At 50.4% G+C, this 22,309-nt stretch overlaps 2 protein-coding genes and 1 long non-coding RNA gene across 7 annotated transcripts in view; 2 read left to right on the top strand and 1 right to left on the bottom strand.

Moving 5' to 3' along the window:
• Nucleotides 1-1,558, top strand: part of ttll5 (tubulin tyrosine ligase-like family, member 5) — a 595,921-nt gene extending 594,363 nt beyond the window's left edge. For all 5 annotated transcript variants that reach the window (XM_070879712.1, XM_070879709.1, XM_070879708.1 and 2 more), the window contains one exon: nt 1,296-1,558. In XM_070879712.1, coding sequence (XP_070735813.1) covers nt 1,296-1,369 — 74 coding nt within the window. In that variant the 3' untranslated portion in view covers nt 1,370-1,558. The remainder of the gene's footprint in view (nt 1-1,295) is intronic.
• Nucleotides 1,559-1,824: 266 nt separating this feature from the next.
• On the top strand, nt 1,825-3,830 carry LOC139262411 (uncharacterized). The gene is made up of 2 exons (XR_011592967.1): nt 1,825-2,197; nt 3,685-3,830. It is a non-coding gene; the product is annotated as an uncharacterized lncRNA (long non-coding RNA).
• A 15,361-nt stretch (nt 3,831-19,191) lies between these two features.
• The window catches only part of tgfb3 (transforming growth factor, beta 3), a 114,332-nt gene continuing 111,214 nt past the window's right edge, over nt 19,192-22,309 (bottom strand). The window contains exon 7 of the mRNA XM_070879706.1: nt 19,192-19,659. Coding sequence (XP_070735807.1) covers nt 19,501-19,659 — 159 coding nt within the window. The 3' untranslated portion in view covers nt 19,192-19,500. The remainder of the gene's footprint in view (nt 19,660-22,309) is intronic.

Raw genomic sequence — 22,309 nt, 5'->3', positions numbered from 1 at the left:
CCTGCCCTTTTCCTAATCTGTCACCATTCAGATAATAGTCTGTCTCTCTGTTTTTACCACCAAAGTGGATAACCTCACATTTATCCACATTATACTTCATCTGCCATGCATTTGCCCACTCACCTAACCTATCCAAGTCGCTCTGCAGCCTCATAGAATCCTCCTCGCAGCTCACACTGCCACCCAACTTAGTGTCATCTGCAAATTTGGAGATACTACATTTAATCCCCTCGTCTAAATCATTAATGTACAGTGTAAACAGCTGAGGCCCCAGCACAGAACCTTGCGGTACCCCACTAGTCACTGCCTGCCATTCTGAAAAGTCCCCGTTTACTCCTACTCTCTGCTTCCTGTCTGACAACCAGTTCTCAATCCATGTCAGCACACTACCCCCAATCCCATGTGCTTTAACTTCGCACATTAATCTCTTGTGTGGGACCGTGTCGAAAGCCTTCTGAAAGTCCAAATATACCACATCAACTGGTTCTCCCTTGTCCACTCCACTGGAAACATCCTCAAAAAATTCCAGAAGATTTGTCAAGCATGATTTCCCTTTCACAAATCCATGCTGACTTGGACCTATCATATCACCTCTTTCCAAATGCACTGCTATGACATCCTTAATAATTGATTCCATCATTTTACCCACTACCGATGTCAGGCTGACCGGTCTATAATTCCCTGTTTTCTCTCTCCCTCCTTTTTTAAAAAGTGGGGTTACATTGGCTACCCTCCACTCGATAGGAACTGATCCCGAGTCAATGGAATGTTGGAAAATGACTGTCAATGCATCCACTATTTCCAAGGCCACCTCCTTAAGTACTCTGGGATGCAGTCCATCAGGCCCTGGGGATTTATCGGCCTTCAATCCCATCAATTTCCCCAACACAATTTCCCGACTAATAAGGATTTCCCTCAGTTCCTCCTCCTTACTAGACCCTCCGACCCCTTTTATATCCGGAAGGTTGTTTGTGTCCTCCTCAGTGAATACCGAACCAAAGTACTTGTTCAATTGGTCCGCCATTTCTTTGTTCCCCGTTATGACTTCCCCTGACACTCCGTTGTAACAAACTGCTGCTTCACCACACGGACTGCAGCGGTTCAAGAAGGCGGCTCACCACCTTCTCGAGGGCAATTAGGGATGGGCAATAAATGCCGGCCTTGCCAGCGACGCCCACATCACATAAACTAATAACGAAAACCTTTGCCGATGTGAATTGCCTAATTCCGATGGGGAAACCTGGAACTCTGAGTTGTACGTTGTTGAAGGTGATTTTCTCTTTGTGTATTTGCAGCTCAGCCCAGCAGGGAGCAGCTAACCCTGGCACCGAGAAACCCAGCAACAAATAGGAGTGAATGGACCAGCTGATCCCTGCACCCCCCACACTCTCACACACCCACCCCCCCACCTCACACACAACCCCCCCCACCACTCACACACCCACACATCCCCCACACTCTCACACACCCACCCCCCCACCTCACACACAACCCCCCCCACCACTCACACACCCACCCCCCACACTCTCACACACCCACCCCCCCACCTCACATACAACCCCCCCCACCACTCACACACCCACCCCCCACACTCTCACACACCCACCCCCCCACCTCACATACAACCCCCCCCACCACTCACACACCCACCCCCCACACTCTCACACACCTACCCCCCCACATCACACACAACCCCCCCCACCTCACACACACACCCCCCCACCTCACACACAACCCCCCCCACACTCTCACACACCCACCCCCCCACCTCACACACAACCCCCCCCCCCCACACACACCCACCACCCCCCCCTCCCACACACACACACCCCCCCCTGACCCACACACACCGGACTCAGTGAATCGACTGGCCCAGAGGGATTGAGGCGCTGCCTTCGATGCCATGCCCTCCCTGAATGATGTAAGCTCCCTGCCCACCGCACTGTGTTTTACCGCCGGAGATGGGCGAAGAATTGAAGGACTTGCAGCTTCTGAGGGAAGGGACGGGAGGGAGCAGGGAGCAGAATCTGATGGAGCCTGGACCAATCGATCAGTGGCAACTTCCACCCGTTCCCGAGGGGTCGCCCTGTTCACCACGAGATGAGCAGCAAGGATCACGTCATTGATTCCCCGTCAGAGGAAGGGCCGGACTGACAACAGGCCAGAGTGACAGAGTGCCCACTGAGCCACAGTGACGGTCAGTCCACACAGAGCAGCGTGTGATCGTGTGTGACAGCGCTGAGTTTGGAAGTGAGTGCTCCCCACACTGCGCCTGCTGAGAACGCATTGGCCCACACGCTCTGTACTCCGTGTCAGCCCCTCACCCCTTGCAGCCGAGACACAGCATTGTCAACTCCTGAAGGGGCGCCGCAGATAGGTGTGGGGCTTGCTCAGTGTGATGGCTCCTCACGAAACAGTGCTGGTCTGGAGAGGTGCACACAGCACGGTACGTGAATCTGCTCCAGAAAGCCCACACACACTGAGCTCTCGCTTACAGCTCTTTACCAGGGGATCCATTCTTGTACCTAATGGTGCCTCTCGCTTACTGTGGAGAGTCTGGGGCAGACCCGTCTCACATTCTTAGTCCTTGCTTTCTGTTGTTGGAAAGAAGATAAGGAGATGGGACAGCACGGAACCCCAGCATGCTGCAGTTAACCAACTCGTGCTTTCTCATTATTCATTCCTGGGATGTGGGCGTCGCTGGCCAGGCCGGCATTTATTGCCCATCCCTAATTGCCCCTTGAGAAGGTGGTGGTGAGCCGCCTTCTTGAACCGCTGCAGTCCGTGTGGTGAAGGTGCTCCCACAGTGCTGTTAGGGAGGGAGTTCCCGGATTGTGACCCAGCGACGATGAAGGAACGGACGATTATATGTCCCAAGTCGGGATGGTGTGTGACTGGGAGGGGAACGTGGAGGTGGTGGTGTTCCCATGCGCCTGCTGCCCTTGTTGGAGGTGGGGGAGGTCTGTGTGTGGGGGCTCAGAGCCACACAAGTGCACTGAGCACCGCGGGTAGATGGGAGATGGAGGGGGCCCCCAGGCAGTATGATTTGGGTGTCTGTATGTTATTTGATGGTCCCCTGATACAAATGTGGAATTCTCACCTTCCTTCTGTGTTGCCTGCTGTGTGAAATCATTCCTGAACAGTTTGCATCGCTGCTCTGCTGGGCTCAGCAAGATTTCCGCCCATTCAATAGCCCTCCGCTCCCCAACAGCGCTCCCGTGTGATGGGGAGCTCAGCACAAACTCCTTCAGAAGGGAGACAATGCTAGAGGTCACCGCCAGGAATGGAAGGGGTGTTACCCCATGGAGCGGGGGGTGGGGGGGTGGGACTGTCAGGGTGTTGGACTGACGGTGTTACCCACATTCAGCTGCAGAGTCGGAGGGGGCAGTGAAGAAAGCGACGGACTATTTTACATGGGTAATACCTGGCTGAGGGAGACACTGAGAAAATCTCCCGACAATTACTCCCGAACATTTCACAATGGTGAGTAATCACACGACAGGCCAGTGAACCCAGTCACTCCTGCATAATACACCCAGGCCCAATCTGGCAGTGGAGAGTGACTTTGATGCGGGTGCTTGCGATTCTTTGTTAATGTTATTTTTGGAACGTTTTACGCTGTGACCAATTTGTATATAATAATGGAATAGGGCGGGTTCTTGACTTTTATTTTTTACTACACAGAGAGGTCTGAGGGAGGGTCAGCTGTTGACTGGACCTTTCCTGTGAACACCGCTGGGTGTGGTGCTCTGTACGCTCGAGATGGACCTGGCTGTTTCAGAGAGAAACCAACAGCTGATTATATTAAAATGAATATTAATGTTTTCAGATATGGGGCTTCGTGTCAAGCAATCATTGTCTCCGAGTTCCTTGGGTGCACGAGTTAGCAGTGGTAGCGATGAGCAGTTAATGGGTGCTGATGTTGGTGGAGGGAGAGCTCTCCTGTGAATGGTACCGTGGGATCGTATATATCCAGCCGAGAGCTGTTTACAATGATTCAGAAATTCAATAGAAACTGGGAGTCCAGGACAATTCGAGCCAGGCCGTTCAGGGGTGATGTCAGGAAGCTCGTCTTCACACAGAGGTTGCTGGGAATTCTCGTCTCCAAAAGGCTGTGGATGCGGGGGATCAATTGGCTTTCAAGACGGAGATAGATTTTTGTTGGGGAAGGGTATCGAGGGATATGGAGCAAAGACGGGAAATGGCGTAGTGAATCTGTATTGTGGCCACGGGCTCAAACACAGTGGCTTACTCATTTTTTATTTACTAATCAGAAATGCAGTAAGCCACATCTGGATTCCGAATGAGCCACATGTGGATTCCCCATTAGCCATGTGTGGCGAAGGTATTGAACCACACTAACCCCCGTACAATGCAATCACAGGATTTCTCTGTCTCAGGCACTGTAACCCTGGTGAATTCACCTCACAGAGTTTCTGGGGTTTGTTCAAAGAGAGAGAAGAAAGATTGGCAAATGCTCAGAATCTGAACCAGCGACAGGAGGTTTCAGGTCCAACCCTTCATCGGAGCGGGGAACAAATGGGTGGGCAAGTGTTTTAGTGAGATAGGAAAGAATAAAAAAAGGATGGGGGAGAAACAACACTGCCGTCACAGGCCGCGACAGAGAGAGAGAGGGAGCCTGCTGTGTGTGTGTGGGCCTGCTGTGTGTGTGTGGGTCTGCTGTGTGTGTGGGAGCTTGCTGTGTGTGTGTGGGAGCTTGCTGTGTGTGTGTGGGAGCTTGCTGTGTGTGTGTGGGAGCCTGCTGTGTGTGTGTGGGAGCTTGCTGTGTGTGTGTGGGAGCTTGCTGTGTGTGTGTGTGGGAGCTTGCTGTGTGTGTGTGGGAGCTTGCTGTGTGTGTGTGGGAGCCTGCTGTGTGTGTGTGGGAGCCTGCTGTGTGTGTGGGCCTGCTGTGTGTGTGGGAGCTTGCTGTGTGTGTGGGAGCCTGCTGTGTGTGTGTGGGAGCTTGCTGTGTGTGTGTGGGCCTGCTGTGTGTGTGGGAGCTTGCTGTGTGTGTGTGGGAACTTGCTGTGTGTGAGTGGGAGCTTGCTGTGTGTGTTGGAGCTTGCTGTGTGTGTGTGGGAGCTTGCTGTGTGTGTTGGAGCTTGCTGTGTGTGTGTTGGAGCTTGCTGTGTGTGGGAGCTTGCTGTATGTATGTGGGAACTTGCTGTGTGTGTGTGGGAGCTTGCTGTGTGTGTGGGCTTGCTGTGTGTGTGTGGGAACTTGCTGTGTGTGTGTGGGAGCTTGCTGTGTGTGTTGGAGCTTGCTGTGTGTGGGAGCTTGCTGTATGTATGTGGGAGCCTGCTGTTTGTGTGTGGGAGCTTGCTGTGTGTGTGTGGGAGCTTGCTGTGTGTGTGGGCTTGCTGTGTGTGTGTGTGGGAGCTTGCTGTGTGTGTGTGTGTGTGGGAGCTTGCTGTGTGTGTGGGAGCTTGCTGTGTGTGTGTGGGCTTGCTGTGTGTGTGTGTGTGTGTGGGAGCTTGCTGTGTGTGTGTGGGCTTGCTGTGTGTGTGGGAGCTTGCTGTGTGTGTGGGCTTGCTGTGTGTGTGGGAGCTTGCTGTGTGTGTGGGAGCTTGCTGTGTGTGTGGGCCTGCTGTGTGTGGGAGCTTGCTGTGTGTGTGTCCTGCTGTGTGTATGGGAGCTTGCTGTGTGTGTGGGCCTGCTGTGTGTGTGTGGGCCTGCTGTGTGTGTGGGCCTGCGGTGTGTGTGTGGGCCTGCTGTGTGTGTGGGAGCTTGCTGTGTGTGTGGGAGCTTGCTGTGTGTGTGGGAGCTTGCTGTGTGTGTGTGGCTTGCTGTGTGTGTGGGTCTGCTGTGTGTGTGGGAACTTGCTGTGTGTGTGGGTCTGCTGTGTGTGTGGGTGCGTGCTGTGTGTGTGTGGGAGCTTGCTGTGTGTGTGGGTCTGCTGTGTGTGTGGGTCTGCTGTGTGTGTGGGAGCTTGCTGTGCGGATGTGGGAGTTACAAACTAAACTCACCACTGAAAGTCAAATCCTGTCCATTTCAGTCCAAGTGCCCGTGTAATAAGGCTATAGCCAAACACCCTGACACTGAAAATTCACCATTCCAAGTGCAGTCTCATTTCATCGGGTTTTAATTGTTGTTGGAGATTTTAAAAAGGTCAAATTTAAAATGAAGACTTTTTAACCTTTACTCTCAATCCAATCTTTCCCGTTTTTTATTTCTCTTTCTGTACCTGATTTGACATTGAATTCACCCGCAGTAACTTACCCTTCCTCCTCAGTCCTTGCGGCAATAGTGCCCCAATCCTTCACTGTGATTGGTTGAGGAGATACACGGTTACTTTCCCTGTTCACTCGGGTCCCAGATGCCCGTTTCCCGCTCGCTGTGACATTATCAGCTCACACTTTCAGCAACTTGCCGCATAAAAATATCATTGCGATTAAACAGGCCAGGGCAAGTCTAACGAAGGACAGATGCCGTTCGTTGGCCTGCTACAGAAAATGATGGCCCAGTGTATGTTTTGAGATATTTATAAGAGATGGGATAAGACATTATATAAATACAAATTATTTTATTTGTCCTGACACAGGGTTCAGCATTGTGGTTCCTTTAAGCAACACTGGGTCAAAGGAGTTGCACTCTGTTGCATGGTATAAAAGATGTGTTTCAGCTGTTTGGCCGAACTTTGAATTGGGAACAGAATGTGTAGGTCCATCATCCACCTTACCTCACGCTCTGAAATCATTACTCACTGTCCCACCAAACCACCCACCGTTCCCGCTTTAACCACAATGTCCTGTCATTAATCTGGGAGAAGCAGAATCGCTGCAGCACTGTGTTGTACTGTCGGAGGGGCAGTACTGAGGGAGTGCTGCACTGTCGGAGGGGCAGTACTGAGGGAGTGCTGCACTGTCGGAGGGGCAGTACTGAGGGAGTGTTGTACTGTCGGAGGGGCAGTACTGAGGGAGTGCTGCACTGTCGGAGGGGCAGTACTGAGGGAGTGCTGCACTGTCGGAGGGGTAGTACTGAGGGAGTGTTGCACTGTCGGAGGGGCAGTACTGAGGGAGTGTTGCACTGTCAGAGGGGCAGTACTGAGGGAGTACTGCACTGTCGGAGGGGCAGTACTGAGGGAGTGCTGCACTGTCGGAGGGGCAGTACTGAGGGAGTGCTGCACTGTCGGAGGGGCAGTACTGAGGGAGCACTGCACTGTCGGAGGGGCAGTACTGAGGGAGTGCTGCACTGTCGGAGGGGCAGTACTGAGGGAGCGCTGCACTGTCGGAGGGGCAGTACTGAGGGAGCACTGCACTGTCGGAGGGGCAGTACTGAGGGAGTACTGCACTGTCGGAGGGACAGTACTGAGGGAGTGTTGCACTGTCGGAGGGGCAGTACTGAGGGAGTACTGCACTGTCGGAGGGGCAGTACTGAGAGAGCACTGGACTGTCGGAGGGGCAGTACTGAGGGAGTACTGCACTGTCGGAGGGGCAGTACTGAGGGAGTACTGCACTGTCGGAGGGGCAGTACTGAGGGAGTGCCGCACTGTCGGTGGGGCAGTACTGAGGGAGCACTGCACTGTCGGTGGGGCAGTACTGAGGGAGCACTGCACTGTCGGTGGGGCAGTACTGAGGGAGCACTGCACTGTCGGTGGGGCAGTACTGAGGGAGCACTGGACTGTCGGAGGGGCAGTACTGAGGGAGTACTGCACTGTCGGAGGGGCAGTACTGAGGGAGTACTGCACTGTCGGAGGGGCAGTACTGAGGGAGTGCCGCACTGTCGGTGGGGCAGTACTGAGGGAGCACTGCACTGTCGGTGGGGCAGTACTGAGGGAGCACTGCACTGTCGGTGGGGCAGTACTGAGGGAGCACTGCACTGTCGGTGGGGCAGTACTGAGGGAGCACTGCACTGTCGGAGGGGCAGTACTGAGGGAGTGTTGCACTGTCGGAGGGTCAGTACTGAGGGAGTGCTGCACTGTCGGAGGGGCAGTACTGAGGGAGCACTGCACTGTCGGAGGGGCAGTACTGAGGGAGCTCTGCACTGTCGGAGGGGCAGTACTGAGGGAGTACTGCACTGTCGGTGGGGCAGTACTGAGAGAGCGCTGCACTGTCGGAGGGGCAGTACTGAGAGAGCACTGGACTGTCGGAGGGGCAGTACTGAGGGAGTACTGCACTGTCGGAGGGGCAGTACTGAGAGAGCACTGCACTGTCGGAGGGGCAGTACTGAGGGAGCACTGCACTGTCGGAGGGGCAGTACTGAGAGAGCACTGGACTGTCGGAGGGGCAGTACTGAGGGAGTACTGCACTGTCGGAGGGGCAGTACTGAGGGAGTACTGCACTGTCGGAGGGGCAGTACTGAGGGAGTGCCGCACTGTCGGTGGGGCAGTACTGAGGGAGCACTGCACTGTCGGTGGGGCAGTACTGAGGGAGCACTGCACTGTCGGAGGGGCAGTACTGAGGGAGTACTGCACTGTCGGTGGGGCAGTACTGAGGGAGCACTGCACTGTCGGAGGGGCAGTACTGAGGGGGTGTTGCACTGTCGGAGGGTCAGTACTGAGGGAGCACTGCACTGTCGGAGGGGCAGTACTGAGGGAGTACTGCACTGTCGGTGGGGCAGTACTGAGAGAGCGCTGCACTGTCAGAGGGGCAGTACTGAGAGACCACTGGACTGTCGGAGGGGCAGTACTGAGGGAGTACTGCACTGTCGGAGGGGCAGTACTGAGGGAGTACTGCACTGTCGGAGGGGCAGTACTGAGGGAGCACTGCACTGTCGGAGGGGCAGTACTGAGGGAGTACTGCACTGTCGGAGGGGCAGTACTGAGGGAGTACTGCACTGTCGGAGGGGCAGTACTGAGGGAGCACTGCACTGTCGGAGGGGCAGTACTGAGGGACGCCGCACTTTAAACGTCTTTAAATGTTAAACGGAGGCCCGTCTGCCCTCTCAGGTGGACATAAAAGGTCCTATATCTGCAGGGGGTGAGTGCTCCCTGGTGCCCTGGCCAATATTTATCCTCAACCAATATCACTGAAAACAGATTATCTGGTCATTATCACATTGCTGTTTGTGGGAGTTTGCTGTGTGTAAATTACCTGCCGCGTTTCCTACATTACAACACTGACTACACTCCAAAAGAACATCACCTGCTGTAAAGTGTTTTGGGACATTCCAAGGTGGTGAAACATGCTGTATAAAAGTAAGTCCTTTTTTCTTTCTTGTGAAGTCTTGCTCAACACCTGTAATTGTCCCTTGATCCAAGTCCTCCGTGCTAAATTATCCCGCAGCCCGACACTCATTCTGCTGAAAGGTTCCTCTCCCCTCTCTGACTTGCCTTCAGTCTAACTTTGGCAGTGTCTCCCTGTAAACCATTTTGTCCCTTTTAAATCAAGTGAGCCAAAGGATGCAGGTTGAAAATTAATCCAAGTTACACTTTATTCACAGCTAGTTCACATACAACAAACCTGTTTTTTTTTTTTACAAACATTTTAAAAAAAAAAGTTTATTCATTAATGGAAAAAAATACTAAAAATAAATTATCAGGCCGTATGTGCAACCTTCCATGGAACTGCTCACAGCTGAGTGACAGGCTGTAGGCCAATCAGGAGCCCTGTCCTACATTGTCACACAAATAGTCAGATTAAAAAGGTGAGGTTTCTCAATTCACTGCGAAGCAGTCGTCAATTCAGATAAACTGTACAGATGTGTTCTTTTATTCCCATTTATACATGTACATTTACCGAGAACAGTTAATCATCCACAGAAATGCACCATTGGTAAATCCCCTCTCCCATCCCCAAACCATCACCAATATCGCTCACCCATACGGCTCATTTTGCTATCGTCCAGTGAAACTAAACTAAACATGTGAGAAGTTATCAGGACATCGCAACCACTACCCAAACCTCCACCACCGGCGCCCCCTGGCTGCAGTGTGTACCATCTACAAGATGCACTGCAGCAACTCGCCAAGGCTTCTTCAGCAGCACCTCCCAAACCCGCGACCTCTACCGCCTAGAAGGACAAGGGCAGCAGGCGCATGGGAACACCACCACCTCCACGTTCCCCTCCCAGTCACACACCATCCTGACTGGGAAATATATCGGCCGTTCCTTCATCGTCGCTGGGTCACAATCCTGGAACTCCCTCCCTAACAGCACTGTGGGAGCATCTTCACCACACGGACTGCAGCGGTTCAAGAAGGCGGCTCACCACCACCTTCTCAAGGGGCAATTAGGGATGGGCAATAAATGCCGGCCTGGCCAGCGATGCCCACATCCCGAGAATGAATACATTTAAAAAATCTCCTTGTTCCTCGGTGAGTTTACCAAATGCAGGGACTTGATTGACTTACCATTATCTCTAATTGATAATTATTAGGCATTGTTAATTGCTAATAATATACCTCACCCAAACCTCTCACGATATTTTTAATTTTAGAATTAATTTAATGCATTTCCTTTTTTTAAAAAAACTTGTTTGCTTGGCTCAGTTGGTAGCGCTGCCCCCTCTGAATCAGGTGGTCGTGGGTTCAAGGCCCACCCCAGGACTTGACCACGAGAGAGTGCGGCATTGTTACAGGTGCTTTCTTTCAGGTGAGGCCCTGTCTCCAGCTCAGGATCCTGGGGCGTAAGTGGAAGAGCAGAGAGTTCTCCCAGGGAGCGTTCCAGCCAGCATTCGTACCCTCAAATCAAGTGGTCATTCGCCTTGCTGCTGTTTGTGGGATCTTGCTGTGCATGCATTGGCGGCCATGTTTGTCTCTGACAGTGACTGCACTTCCAACGTGATTCATTGATGTGACACACACCAAGGTCTTGAGGGTGTGATAAGGTACCAATAACCCTACCTGATGTTGTATGAGACGACATAGACCAACTTTGCACCTGAAACTTGCCTCTTCACTCACAGATGCTCGACAATCTAACCCAGAGAATATCCCAGTATGAGGACCATCGCCGTTTTAATCTACCAGCCCTTTAATGGGCGTTCGATGGGTATCTCACTCAGTGAGGCTACAGACCTTCAAACTTTCCCTCAATGGGTCTCTTTCATGTTTGAATCATGAGCCAGTCATTTACTTTTGTAAAGTGTGCTGCACTGTCGGAGGTGCCCTCTTTCAGAAGAGATACCAAACCGAGGCCCTGTCTGCCCTCTCAGGTGGACAGGAAAAGATCCCACGGCAGTATTTTCGAAGAGGGGAGTTCTCTCCCGTGCCCTGGGTCCATATTTAGCCCTCAACCAACATCACTAAAGCAGATGTTCTCATCATTTATTTCATTGCTGCTTGTGGGAGCTTGCTGTGCGCAAATTGGCTGCTGCATTTCCTGCATTACAACAGTGACTACTCTTCAAAAAAGTACTTCATTGGCTGTAAAGCACTTTGGGGGTCATGAAAGGCGCCATGTAAATGAAAGTCCTTTCATCTATGACGGTAAGTGTTAGACCTTGAGCAGCGCTGGTATTATCCTGCAATACCACCCTCCCCAATCACAGCAAATTCTGGGTAATATCAGGAACCACGCTGAAAACTGCTGATCTGGGTTGTGCAATGGGATAGTGCAGTGCAGGACATTTCAACTGGTGGGCCTGAGATCGGGTTCAGTACACGCATACACCCCGTACTGTACATAAGTTGGGCTGTGTACACACCCGATACAAGCCAAGTGCTGCCACTTACACTGCTCCAGTGGGAAATTTCCTCGCGACCCTCCCAATCAGACAGTGTATCATCGGCGCAAGATCGGCAGAAAGTCTGTGCACGTTTATCCAGGCTTTACACGTCTATCCAAATTCCTGGCAAACCTTGTCTGTACATGACAGCTAACTCATACCCAGGTACAACATTAGATACACACGGCCGAACAATACCAGACGGGAGTGAATCGTTCCCTTTCCCCCGTGTACTGTACATGTACAGGGGGCACTGACACACACACGGGGTGTACAGTACCAGGGAGTGAATCGTTCCCTTTCCCCTGTGTACTGTACATGTACAGGGGGCACTGACACACACACTACTCTTGAAGGAGGCAGGGCAGGTTGAGAAAGCAGTTAAAAAGGCTTACGGGATCTGGGTTTCATAAATAGAAGCATAGAGTACAAAATTGTGATGGACCTGTATAAAACACTGGTTCAGCCCTAACTGGAGTATTGTGTCCAATTCTGGGCACCGCTCTGTAGGAAGGATGTGAAGGCCTTAGAGAGAGAGCAGAAAAGATTTACGAGAATGGTTCCAGGGATGAGGGACTTCAGTTACGTGGATAGACTGGAGAAGCTGGGGTTGTTCTCCTTGGAGCAGAGAAGGTTGAGAGAGTCTGGACAGAGTAGGTAGAGAGAAACTTGCTATTGGCAGATGGGTCGAGAACCAGAGGACACAGATTGGCAAATGAACCAAAGGCGATATAAGAAAAAACGTTTTTACGCAGCGAGTGGTTAGGATCTGTAATGCACGGCCTGAAAGGGTGGTGCAGGCAGACTCACTCGTGGCTTTCAAAAGGGAATTGGATAAGTACCTGAAGAAAATGTTTTTACAGGGCTGCGGGGAGAGGAGAGAGGGATAGGGCTAGCTGATAATCGGCACAGGCTCGATGGGCCGAATGTCCTTCCTCCGTGCTGTGCTATGATATGATGGGAGAGTGGGGAGCATTGAGCAGGTATCTCAGGGGATTAGGGAGCGTGGGAGCGGCGAGGAGATCTTGGGGCTTGGGAAACGCTTTGAGAGCTAAAATGTCCAGTCAATAAATTAAAAAATGGGAATTATAAATTAAATATACCTGGAATATCCCTTTAATGAAGATTTACCACAGTGCAAATATCAATGTAAGACAGAGGCAGCAGCCCTTTCTATCTGTGCAATATTACAGCTGGTCATTAAGGAGAAGGTGACCTAGACCAGTCACAGTCCGACCTGCCAGCGAGAGCCTTTTCTGCCAAGTTTAATGTGAGGAATTCAGGCCAGTGCTGCACAGGTATTATTTTAAACGCTCAGAAATCCAAACTTGTGCACACTTCAATTTCTGACAAGTGCTGGCAGCGGGCAAGGGTCCCTATTGGTCGCATAATATTACCAAACCATCAACGATAGACACCAATCCATGGACACCATCACCACCAACAGTGAGATATCATCACCGAGAGATACTGACCCACAGACACAATCACACAGAGCTACTGACCCACAGACACCATCACACAGAGATACTGACCCACAGACATGGTCACACAGTGATACTGACCCACAGACACAATCTCACAGAGATACTGACCCACAGACACAATCACACAGAGATACTGACCCACAGACACCATCACACAGAGATACTGACCCACAGACACGGTCACACAGTGATACTGACCCACAGACACAATCTCACAGAGATACTGACCCACAGACACAATCACACAGAGATACTGACCCACAGACACCATCACACAGAGATACTGACCCACAGACACCATCACACAGAGATACTGACCCACAGACACAATCACACAGAGATACTGACCCACAGACACAATCACACAGAGATACTGACCCACAGACACAATCTCACAGAGATACTGACCCACAGACACAATCTCACAGAGATACTGACCCACAGACACAATCACACAGAGATACTGACCCACAGACACCATCACACAGAGATACTGACCCACAGACACCATCACACAGAGATACTGACCCACAGACACAATCACACAGAGATACTGACCCACAGACACAATCACACAGAGATACTGACCCACAGACACAATCTCACAGAGATACTGACCCACAGACACAATCTCACAGAGATACTGACCCACAGACACAAACACACAGAGTTACTGACCCACAGACACAATTACACAGTGATACTGACCCACAGACACAATCTCAGAGATATTGACCCACAGACACCGTGACCGAGAGATACTGACCCACAGACACAATCTCACAGAGATACTGACCCACAGACACAATCACACAGAGCTACTGACCCACAGACACAATTACACAGTGATACTGACCCACAGACACAATCTCAGAGATATTGACCCACAGACACCGTGACCGAGAGATACTGACCCACAGACACCATCACACAGTGATACTGACCCACAGACATGGTCACACAGTGATACTGACCCACAGACATGGTCACACAGTGATACTGACCCACAGACATGGTCACACAGAGATACTGACCCACAGACAACGTCACTGAGAGATACTGACCCACAGACACAATCACACAGTGATACTGACCCACAGACACCATCACAAAGAGAGATACTGACCCACAGACACAATCACACAGTGATACTGACCCACAGACATAATCACACAGAGATATTGACCCACGGACACCATCACACAGAGATACTGACCCACAGACACCAACACACAGTCATACTGACCCACAGACTCCATGACACAGAGATACTGACCCACACACACCGTGACACAGAGATAGTGGCCCACAGACACCGTCACACAGAGATACTGACCCACATCAGACACAATCACACAGAGATACTGACCCACACACACCGTGACACAGAGATACTGACCCACAGACACCATCACACAGAGATACTGACCCACAGACACCATCACACAGAGATACTGACCCACAGACACCGTCACACAGAGATACTGACCCACAGACACCGTCACACAGAGATACTGACCCACAGACACAATCACACAGAGATACTGACCCACAGACACCATCACACAGAGATACTGACCCACAGACACCGTCACACAGAGATACTGACCCACAGACACCGTCACACAGAGATATTGACCCACAGACACCGTCACACAGTGATACTGACCCACAGACATGGTCACACAGAGATATTGACCCACAGACACCGTCACACAGAGATACTGACCCACAGACACCGTCACACAGAGATATTGACCCACAGACACCGTCACACAGAGATATTGAACCACAGACACCGTCACACAGAAATATTGACCCACAGACACCGTCACACAGAGATACTGACCCACAGACACAATCACACAGAGATACTGACCCACAGACACCATCACACAGTGATACTGACCCACAGACATGGTCACACAGAGATACTGACCCACAGACAACGTCACCGAGAGATACTGACCCACAGACACAATCACACAGAGATACTGACCCAAAGACACCAACACACAGTGATACTGACCCACAGACACAATCACACAGAGATACTGACCCACAGACACAATCACACAGAGATACTGACCCACAGACACCATCACACAGAGATACTGACCCACAGACACCGTCACACAGTGATACTGACCCACAGACACAATCACACAGAGATACTGACCCACAGACACCATCACACAGAGATACTGACCCACAGACACCGTCACACAGAGATACTGACCCACAGACACCATCACACAGAGATACTGACCCACAGACACAATCACACAGAGATACTGACCCACAGACACCATCACACAGTGATACTGACCCACAGACACAATCACACAGAGATACTGACCCACAGACACCGTCACACAGAGATACTGACCCACAGACACCGTCACACAGAGATACTGACCCACAGACACAATCACACAGAGATACTGACCCACAGACACCGTCACACAGAGATACTGACCCACAGACACCGTCACACAGAGATACTGACCCACAGACACCGTCACACAGTGATACTGACCCACAGACACCGTCACACAGAGATACTGACCCACAGACACCGTCACACAGTGATACTGACCCACAGACACCATCACACAGAGATACTGACCCACAGACACCGTCACACAGAGATACTGACCCACAGACACCATCACACAGAGATACTGACCCACAGACACCGTCACACAGAGATACTGACCCACAGACACCATCACACAGAGATACTGACCCACAGACACAATCACACAGAGATACTGACCCACAGACACCATCACACAGTGATACTGACCCACAGACACAATCACACAGAGATACTGACCCACAGACACCATCACACAGAGATACTGACCCACAGACACCGTCACACAGAGATACTGACCCACAGACACCATCACACAGAGATACTGACCCACAGACACAATCACACAGAGATACTGACCCACAGACACCGTCACACAGAGATACTGACCCACAGACACCGTCACACAGAGATACTGACCCACAGACACCGTCACACAGTGATACTGACCCACAGACACCGTCACACAGAGATACTGACCCACAGACACCGTCACACAGTGATACTGACCCACAGACACCATCACACAGAGATACTGACCCACAGACACCGTCACAGAGATACTGACCCACAGACACCGTCACACAGAGATACTGACCCACAGACACCGTCACACAGAGATACTGACCCACAGACATCATCACACAGAGATACTGACCCACAGACACTGTCACACAGAGATACTGACCCACAGACACAATCACACAGAGATACTGACCCACAGACACCATCACACAGAGATACTGACCCACAGACACAATCACACAGAGATACTGACCCACAGACACCGTCACACAGAGATACTGACCCACAGACACCATCACACAGAGATACTGACCCACAGACACAATCACACAGAGATACTGACCCACAGACACAATCACACAGAGATACTGACCCACAGACACAATCACACAGAGATACTGACCCACAGACACTGTCACACAGAAATACTGACCCACAGACACAATCACACAGAGATACTGACCCACAGATAGAGTCACACAGAGATACTGACCACAGACACAGTAGGTCCATTAATGGATACAGTCGCTCACAGTCCAACACTGACAGCTATTACCACAAGAAACTGTCACAGGTAAATAATTGTCTATCATTAATGGAGGGACTCCACATCTAAGTGTTTATGAGTGATGGTCTTTGCTCACAGCGTTACCTTCTCTAGATGTGTTTATTGTGGGCCCTTCGACTCCAGTATACACCCTTTGTACATTTAGCAACTTTGTACCAACTCTATAAATTACAGGTTGTAAATGAAACCCCAAAATTAGAATACCGACGTTTATCAAGTGCTTGACGGGAAGTGAAGGTGTTTGAAGAAGTGATTGACTGGTGACAGCCCTGGCAGTGTTCGGGGATGATCAATGGCAACTCTTTCCTGGAAGTAAAGTTAGTTTTAAAACAGAATGTTCCAGCAAGTTCTGGAATAATCTCACGGTAACGTTCCACCACTGGCGAGCAGCTCCTTTCTAGTTGTGTGTCACCCGCTATCTTCTCACACATTGAGTCTTTGATGGTGGAGTGTGCAGTAGACTGAAATTCCTGGGAGCCCAGAGGCATCAGGGTGTTGTGGCTGTTTCTGTCAGTATAACTTCCATCTCGCTCAGTGCCGAAGCCTCATTGGCTGCTCATGAAGCCACGAGTATTCCTACTGATGGATGCAGTGATACATTCAAATCTTTCAGCAGGAAAATGAGCTTTGATTGGCTGCTTGCTGACCAAGATTCTGTTCAGGAGATTTAAAATATGACTCCCTCACCGCCCCCGCCCTCCTCCCGTTCCCGACACTGCGCACAGCGCAAAAAGAAATTAAAATTAAAGTAATTTGAATTCGCTTAGAATTCTGCATATCCACTGGCCTTGTCCCTCGTGCCAAGAATTGTCTTCATCCTCACCACCTGGGTTCCGTGTGTTTACAGTCAATACGTCCTTTCTATGTTTCTCTGTTTCTGTGTTTCTAAGGACAGTTAGCCCCAGAACCATGAACAGAGTCTCGAGGACCAACGTTTAAATCCGCTGCACTCCGCACTTTACAAGTTCATTGATTTTTTTTTGGCTTTTTTTTTCATATTTTGAGTTTAAAAAAATTTTCTTCCTCCTTTGTTTTTGCAAATTGTTGTAACTCTCCCCTTGCCGGTCTGTTCCGTGAGGCTGGGGATTATCGCCAGGCACTGAGCACCAACCACAGGTCCAGCTCAGCCTGCTGATTGGGTGTCAAGGCCTACTCTTCACACACACGTATCTCACACACACACACACACACGTATCTCACACACACACACACACACACGCGTATCTCACACACACACACACACACGTATCTCACACACACACACACACACACACACACGTATCTCACACACACACACACACGTATCTCACACACACACACACACACACACACGTATCTCACACACACACACACACGCGTATCTCACACACACACACGCGTATCTCACACACACACGCGTATCTCACACACACACACACACACACATATCTCACACACACACACACGTATCTCACACACACACACACACACGTATCTCACACACACACACACACACACACACGTATCTCACACACACACACACACACGTATCTCTCACACACACACACACACACACACACGTATCTCACACACACACATATCTCACACACACACACACGCGTATCTCACACACACACGTATCTCACACACACACACACACACGTATCTCACACACACACACACACACGTATCTCACACACACACACACACACGTATCTCACACACACACACACACACGTATCTCACACACACACACACACACGTATCTCACACACACACACACACGTATCTCACACACACACACACACGTATCTCACACACACACATCTCACACACACGTATCTCACACACACACATGTATCTCACACACACACATGTATCTCGTACACACACGTATCTCGCACACACACACACGCATTCGCGCACACACACACACCTCACACACACACACACCTCACACACACACACACCTCGCACACACACACCTCGCGCACACACACATCTCGCGCACACACACATCTCGCGCACACACACATCTCGCGCACACACACATCTCGCGCACACACACATCTCGCGCACACACACATCTCGCGCACACACACATCTCGCGCACACACACATCTCGCGCACACACACATCTCGCGCACACACACATCTCGCGCACACACACATCTCGCGCACACACACATCTCGCGCACACACACATCTCGCGCACACACACATCTCGCGCACACACACATCTCGCGCACACACACATCTCGCGCACACACACATCTCGCGCACACACACATCTCGCGCACACACACATCTCGCGCACACACACATCTCGCGCACACACACATCTCGCGCACACACACATCTCGCGCACACACACATCTCGCGCACACACACATCTCGCGCACACACACATCTCGCGCACACACACATCTCGCGCACACACACCTCGCGCACACACACCTCGCGCACACACACCTCGCGCACACACACCTCGCGCACACACACCTCGCGCACACACACCTCGCGCACACACACACACCTCGCACACACACGTATCCCGCACACATACACGTATCTCGCACACACACATGGACCGCACACACAACAAATGCATACCTCACACACGTAAGCACACATACATCACACATGTATTTCGTGCAGACACATACAAACCTCATACAAATGCGTACCTCACTTACACACGCACCTCTCACACACACATACACACAGAAGGAGTCTCAACTACATTTACAGGACTTGACAATCATGTTGGAAAGTTGTTCCACCTTGGGGGTTCGACCGACATAGTACAGGATGGTCAGAGGCTCGAGGTCCTGAGGGGCACAGCACGGAGTGGCTGAGGCCTCTGGATTTAACGTGTTGTACAGTCCCAGCACCTGCAATGGAAAATAAACAATAAGAAATAGAAACGTAGAAATTTACAGCGCAGAAGGAGGCCATTTCGGCCCATCGTGTCCGCACCGGCCGACAAAGAGCCGCACGGCCCTCGGTCAGCAGCCCTGAAGGTTACATATAAATCCACAAACAATGAACAATGGCGGAAAAGCAAAGAGCACCCGGCCCAACCAGTCCGCCTCACACAACTGTGACACTCCTTACACTGAAACATTCTACACTCCACCCCAACCGGAGCCATGTGATCTCCTGGGAGAGGCAAAAACCAGATAAAAACCCAGGCCAATTTAGGGAGAAAAAATCTGGGAATATTCCTCTCCGACCCATCCAGCTGATCGAAACTAGTCCAGGAGATCACTGGCCGTATTCTATTCCCTGCAGTACTTACCATTATATCTGCGCTATCCAACAAAAGGTCATCCAGTCTAATCCCAATTACCAGCTCTAGGTCTGTAATCCTGCAGGTTACTGCACTTTAAGTGCCCATCCAAGCACCTTTAAGGGTTTCTGCATCCACCACCCTTCAGGCAGTGAGTTCCTGATCCCCACAACCTTCCGTAAAGAAGCCCCCCCTCCAAATCCCCTCTGAACCTTCCACCAACCACCTTAAAACTATGCCCCCTTGTAATTGACCCCTCCACCAATGGAAATAGTCCCTTGCTATCCACTATATCCAGGCCCCTCAAAATTTTATACACCTCAATGAGGTCTCCTCTCAGCCTCCTCTGTTCCAATGAGAACAAACCCAGCCTATCCAATCTGTTCTCACAGCTAAGATTCTCCATTCCAGGCAGCATCCTAGTAAATCTCCTCTGCACCCCCTCCAGTGCAATCACGTCCTTCCTATAGTACGGCGACCAGAACTGCATGCAGTGCTCCAGCTGTGACCTAACCAAAGTATTATACAATTTAAGCATAACCTCCCTGCTCTTGTATTCTATGCCTTGGCCAATAAAGGCAAGTATTCCATATGCCTTCTTAACCACCCGGCCTGCTACTTTCAAGGATCTGTGGATAAGCACTCCAAGATCCCTTTGTTTATCTACATTTCTAAGTGGCCTACCATTTAATGTGTATACCCTTTCCTTATTAGCCCTCCCAAAGTGCATTACCTCACACACCGAATTAAATTCCATTTGCCACTGCTCTGCCCACCTGACCAATAGATTGATATCCTCCTGCAGCCCATGACTTTCCTCTTCATTATCAACCACACAGCCAATTTTAGTGTTGTCTGCAAACTTCTAAATCATACTCCCTATATTCAAATCTAGATCATTGATGTATACCACAAAACGCAAGGGACCCAGTACTGAGCCCTGCGAACCCCCACTGGAAACATCCTTCCAGTCACAAAAACATCCTACAACCATTACCCTTTGCTTCCTACCTCCAAACCAATTTTGGATCAAACTTGCACTTTGCCCAGGATCCCATGGGCTTTAACCTTCATGACCAGTCTACCACGTTGGACTTTATCAAAAGCTTTGCTAAAGTCCATATATATTACTTCGTACGCACTGCCCTCATCGGCCCTCTTGGTTACCTCTTCAAAAAATTCAATCAGGTTAGTCAAACACGATCTTCCCTTAACAAATCCGTGCTGACTGTCCCCAATTAATCCTTGCCTTTGCAAATGTAGATTTATCCTGTCTTTCAGGATTTTTTCCAATAATTTCCCCACCACTGAGGTTAGTCTGACAGGCCTGTAATTACTCGGCCTATCCCTTTCTCCCTTCTTAAACAAGGGTACTACATTAGGAGTCCTCTAATCCTCCGGTACCATGCCCAGATCCAAAGAGGACTGGAAAATGATGGTCAAGGCCTCTGCTATTTCCTCTTTTACTTCTCTCAACAGCCTGGGATGCATTTCATCCGGGCCTGGGGACTTAGCTACTTTCAAAGCTGCTAAACCCCTTAATACTTCCTCTCTCACTATATTCATTTCATCCAGAATATCACACTCCTCCTCGATAGCAGTATCTGCATTACCCCGTTCCTTTGTGAAAACAGATGCAAAGTATTCGTTAAGAACCCTACCCACATCTTCCGCCTCCACACAAAGATTACCCTCATGGTCTCGAATACGCCCTACCCTTTCTTTAGTTACCCTCTTGCTCTTAATATATTTATAGAACATTTAGAATTCAGCAGAGGAGGACAAAGGGTTTAATTAGGAGGGGGAAAATAGAATACGAGAGAAAGCTTGCCGGGAACATAAAAACTGACTGCAAAAGCTTCTATAGATATGTGAAGAGAAAAAGATTAGTGAAGACAAACGTAGGTCCCTTGCAGTCAGATTCAGGTGAATTTATAATGGGGAACAAAGAAATGGCAGACCAATAGAACAAATACTTTGGTTCTGTCTTTGCGAAGGAAGACACAAATAACCTTCCGGAAATACTAGGGGACCGAGGGTCTAGTGAGAAGGAGGAACTGAAGGATATCCTTATTAGGCGGGAAATTGTGTTGGGGAAATTGATGGGATTGAAGGCCGATAAATCCCTGGGGCCTGATTTTCTGCATCTCAGAGTACTTAAGGAAGTGGCACTAGAAATAGTGGATGCATTGGTGATCATTTTCCAACAGTCTATCGACTCTGGATCAGTTCCTATGGACTGGAGGGTAGTT

Source organism: Pristiophorus japonicus, chromosome 4, assembly GCF_044704955.1.
Source record: "Pristiophorus japonicus isolate sPriJap1 chromosome 4, sPriJap1.hap1, whole genome shotgun sequence".
NCBI lineage: Eukaryota > Metazoa > Chordata > Chondrichthyes > Pristiophoridae > Pristiophorus > Pristiophorus japonicus.
Note: the sequence above shows the minus strand (reverse complement) of the source record. Positions and strands in the feature narration are given on the sequence as shown.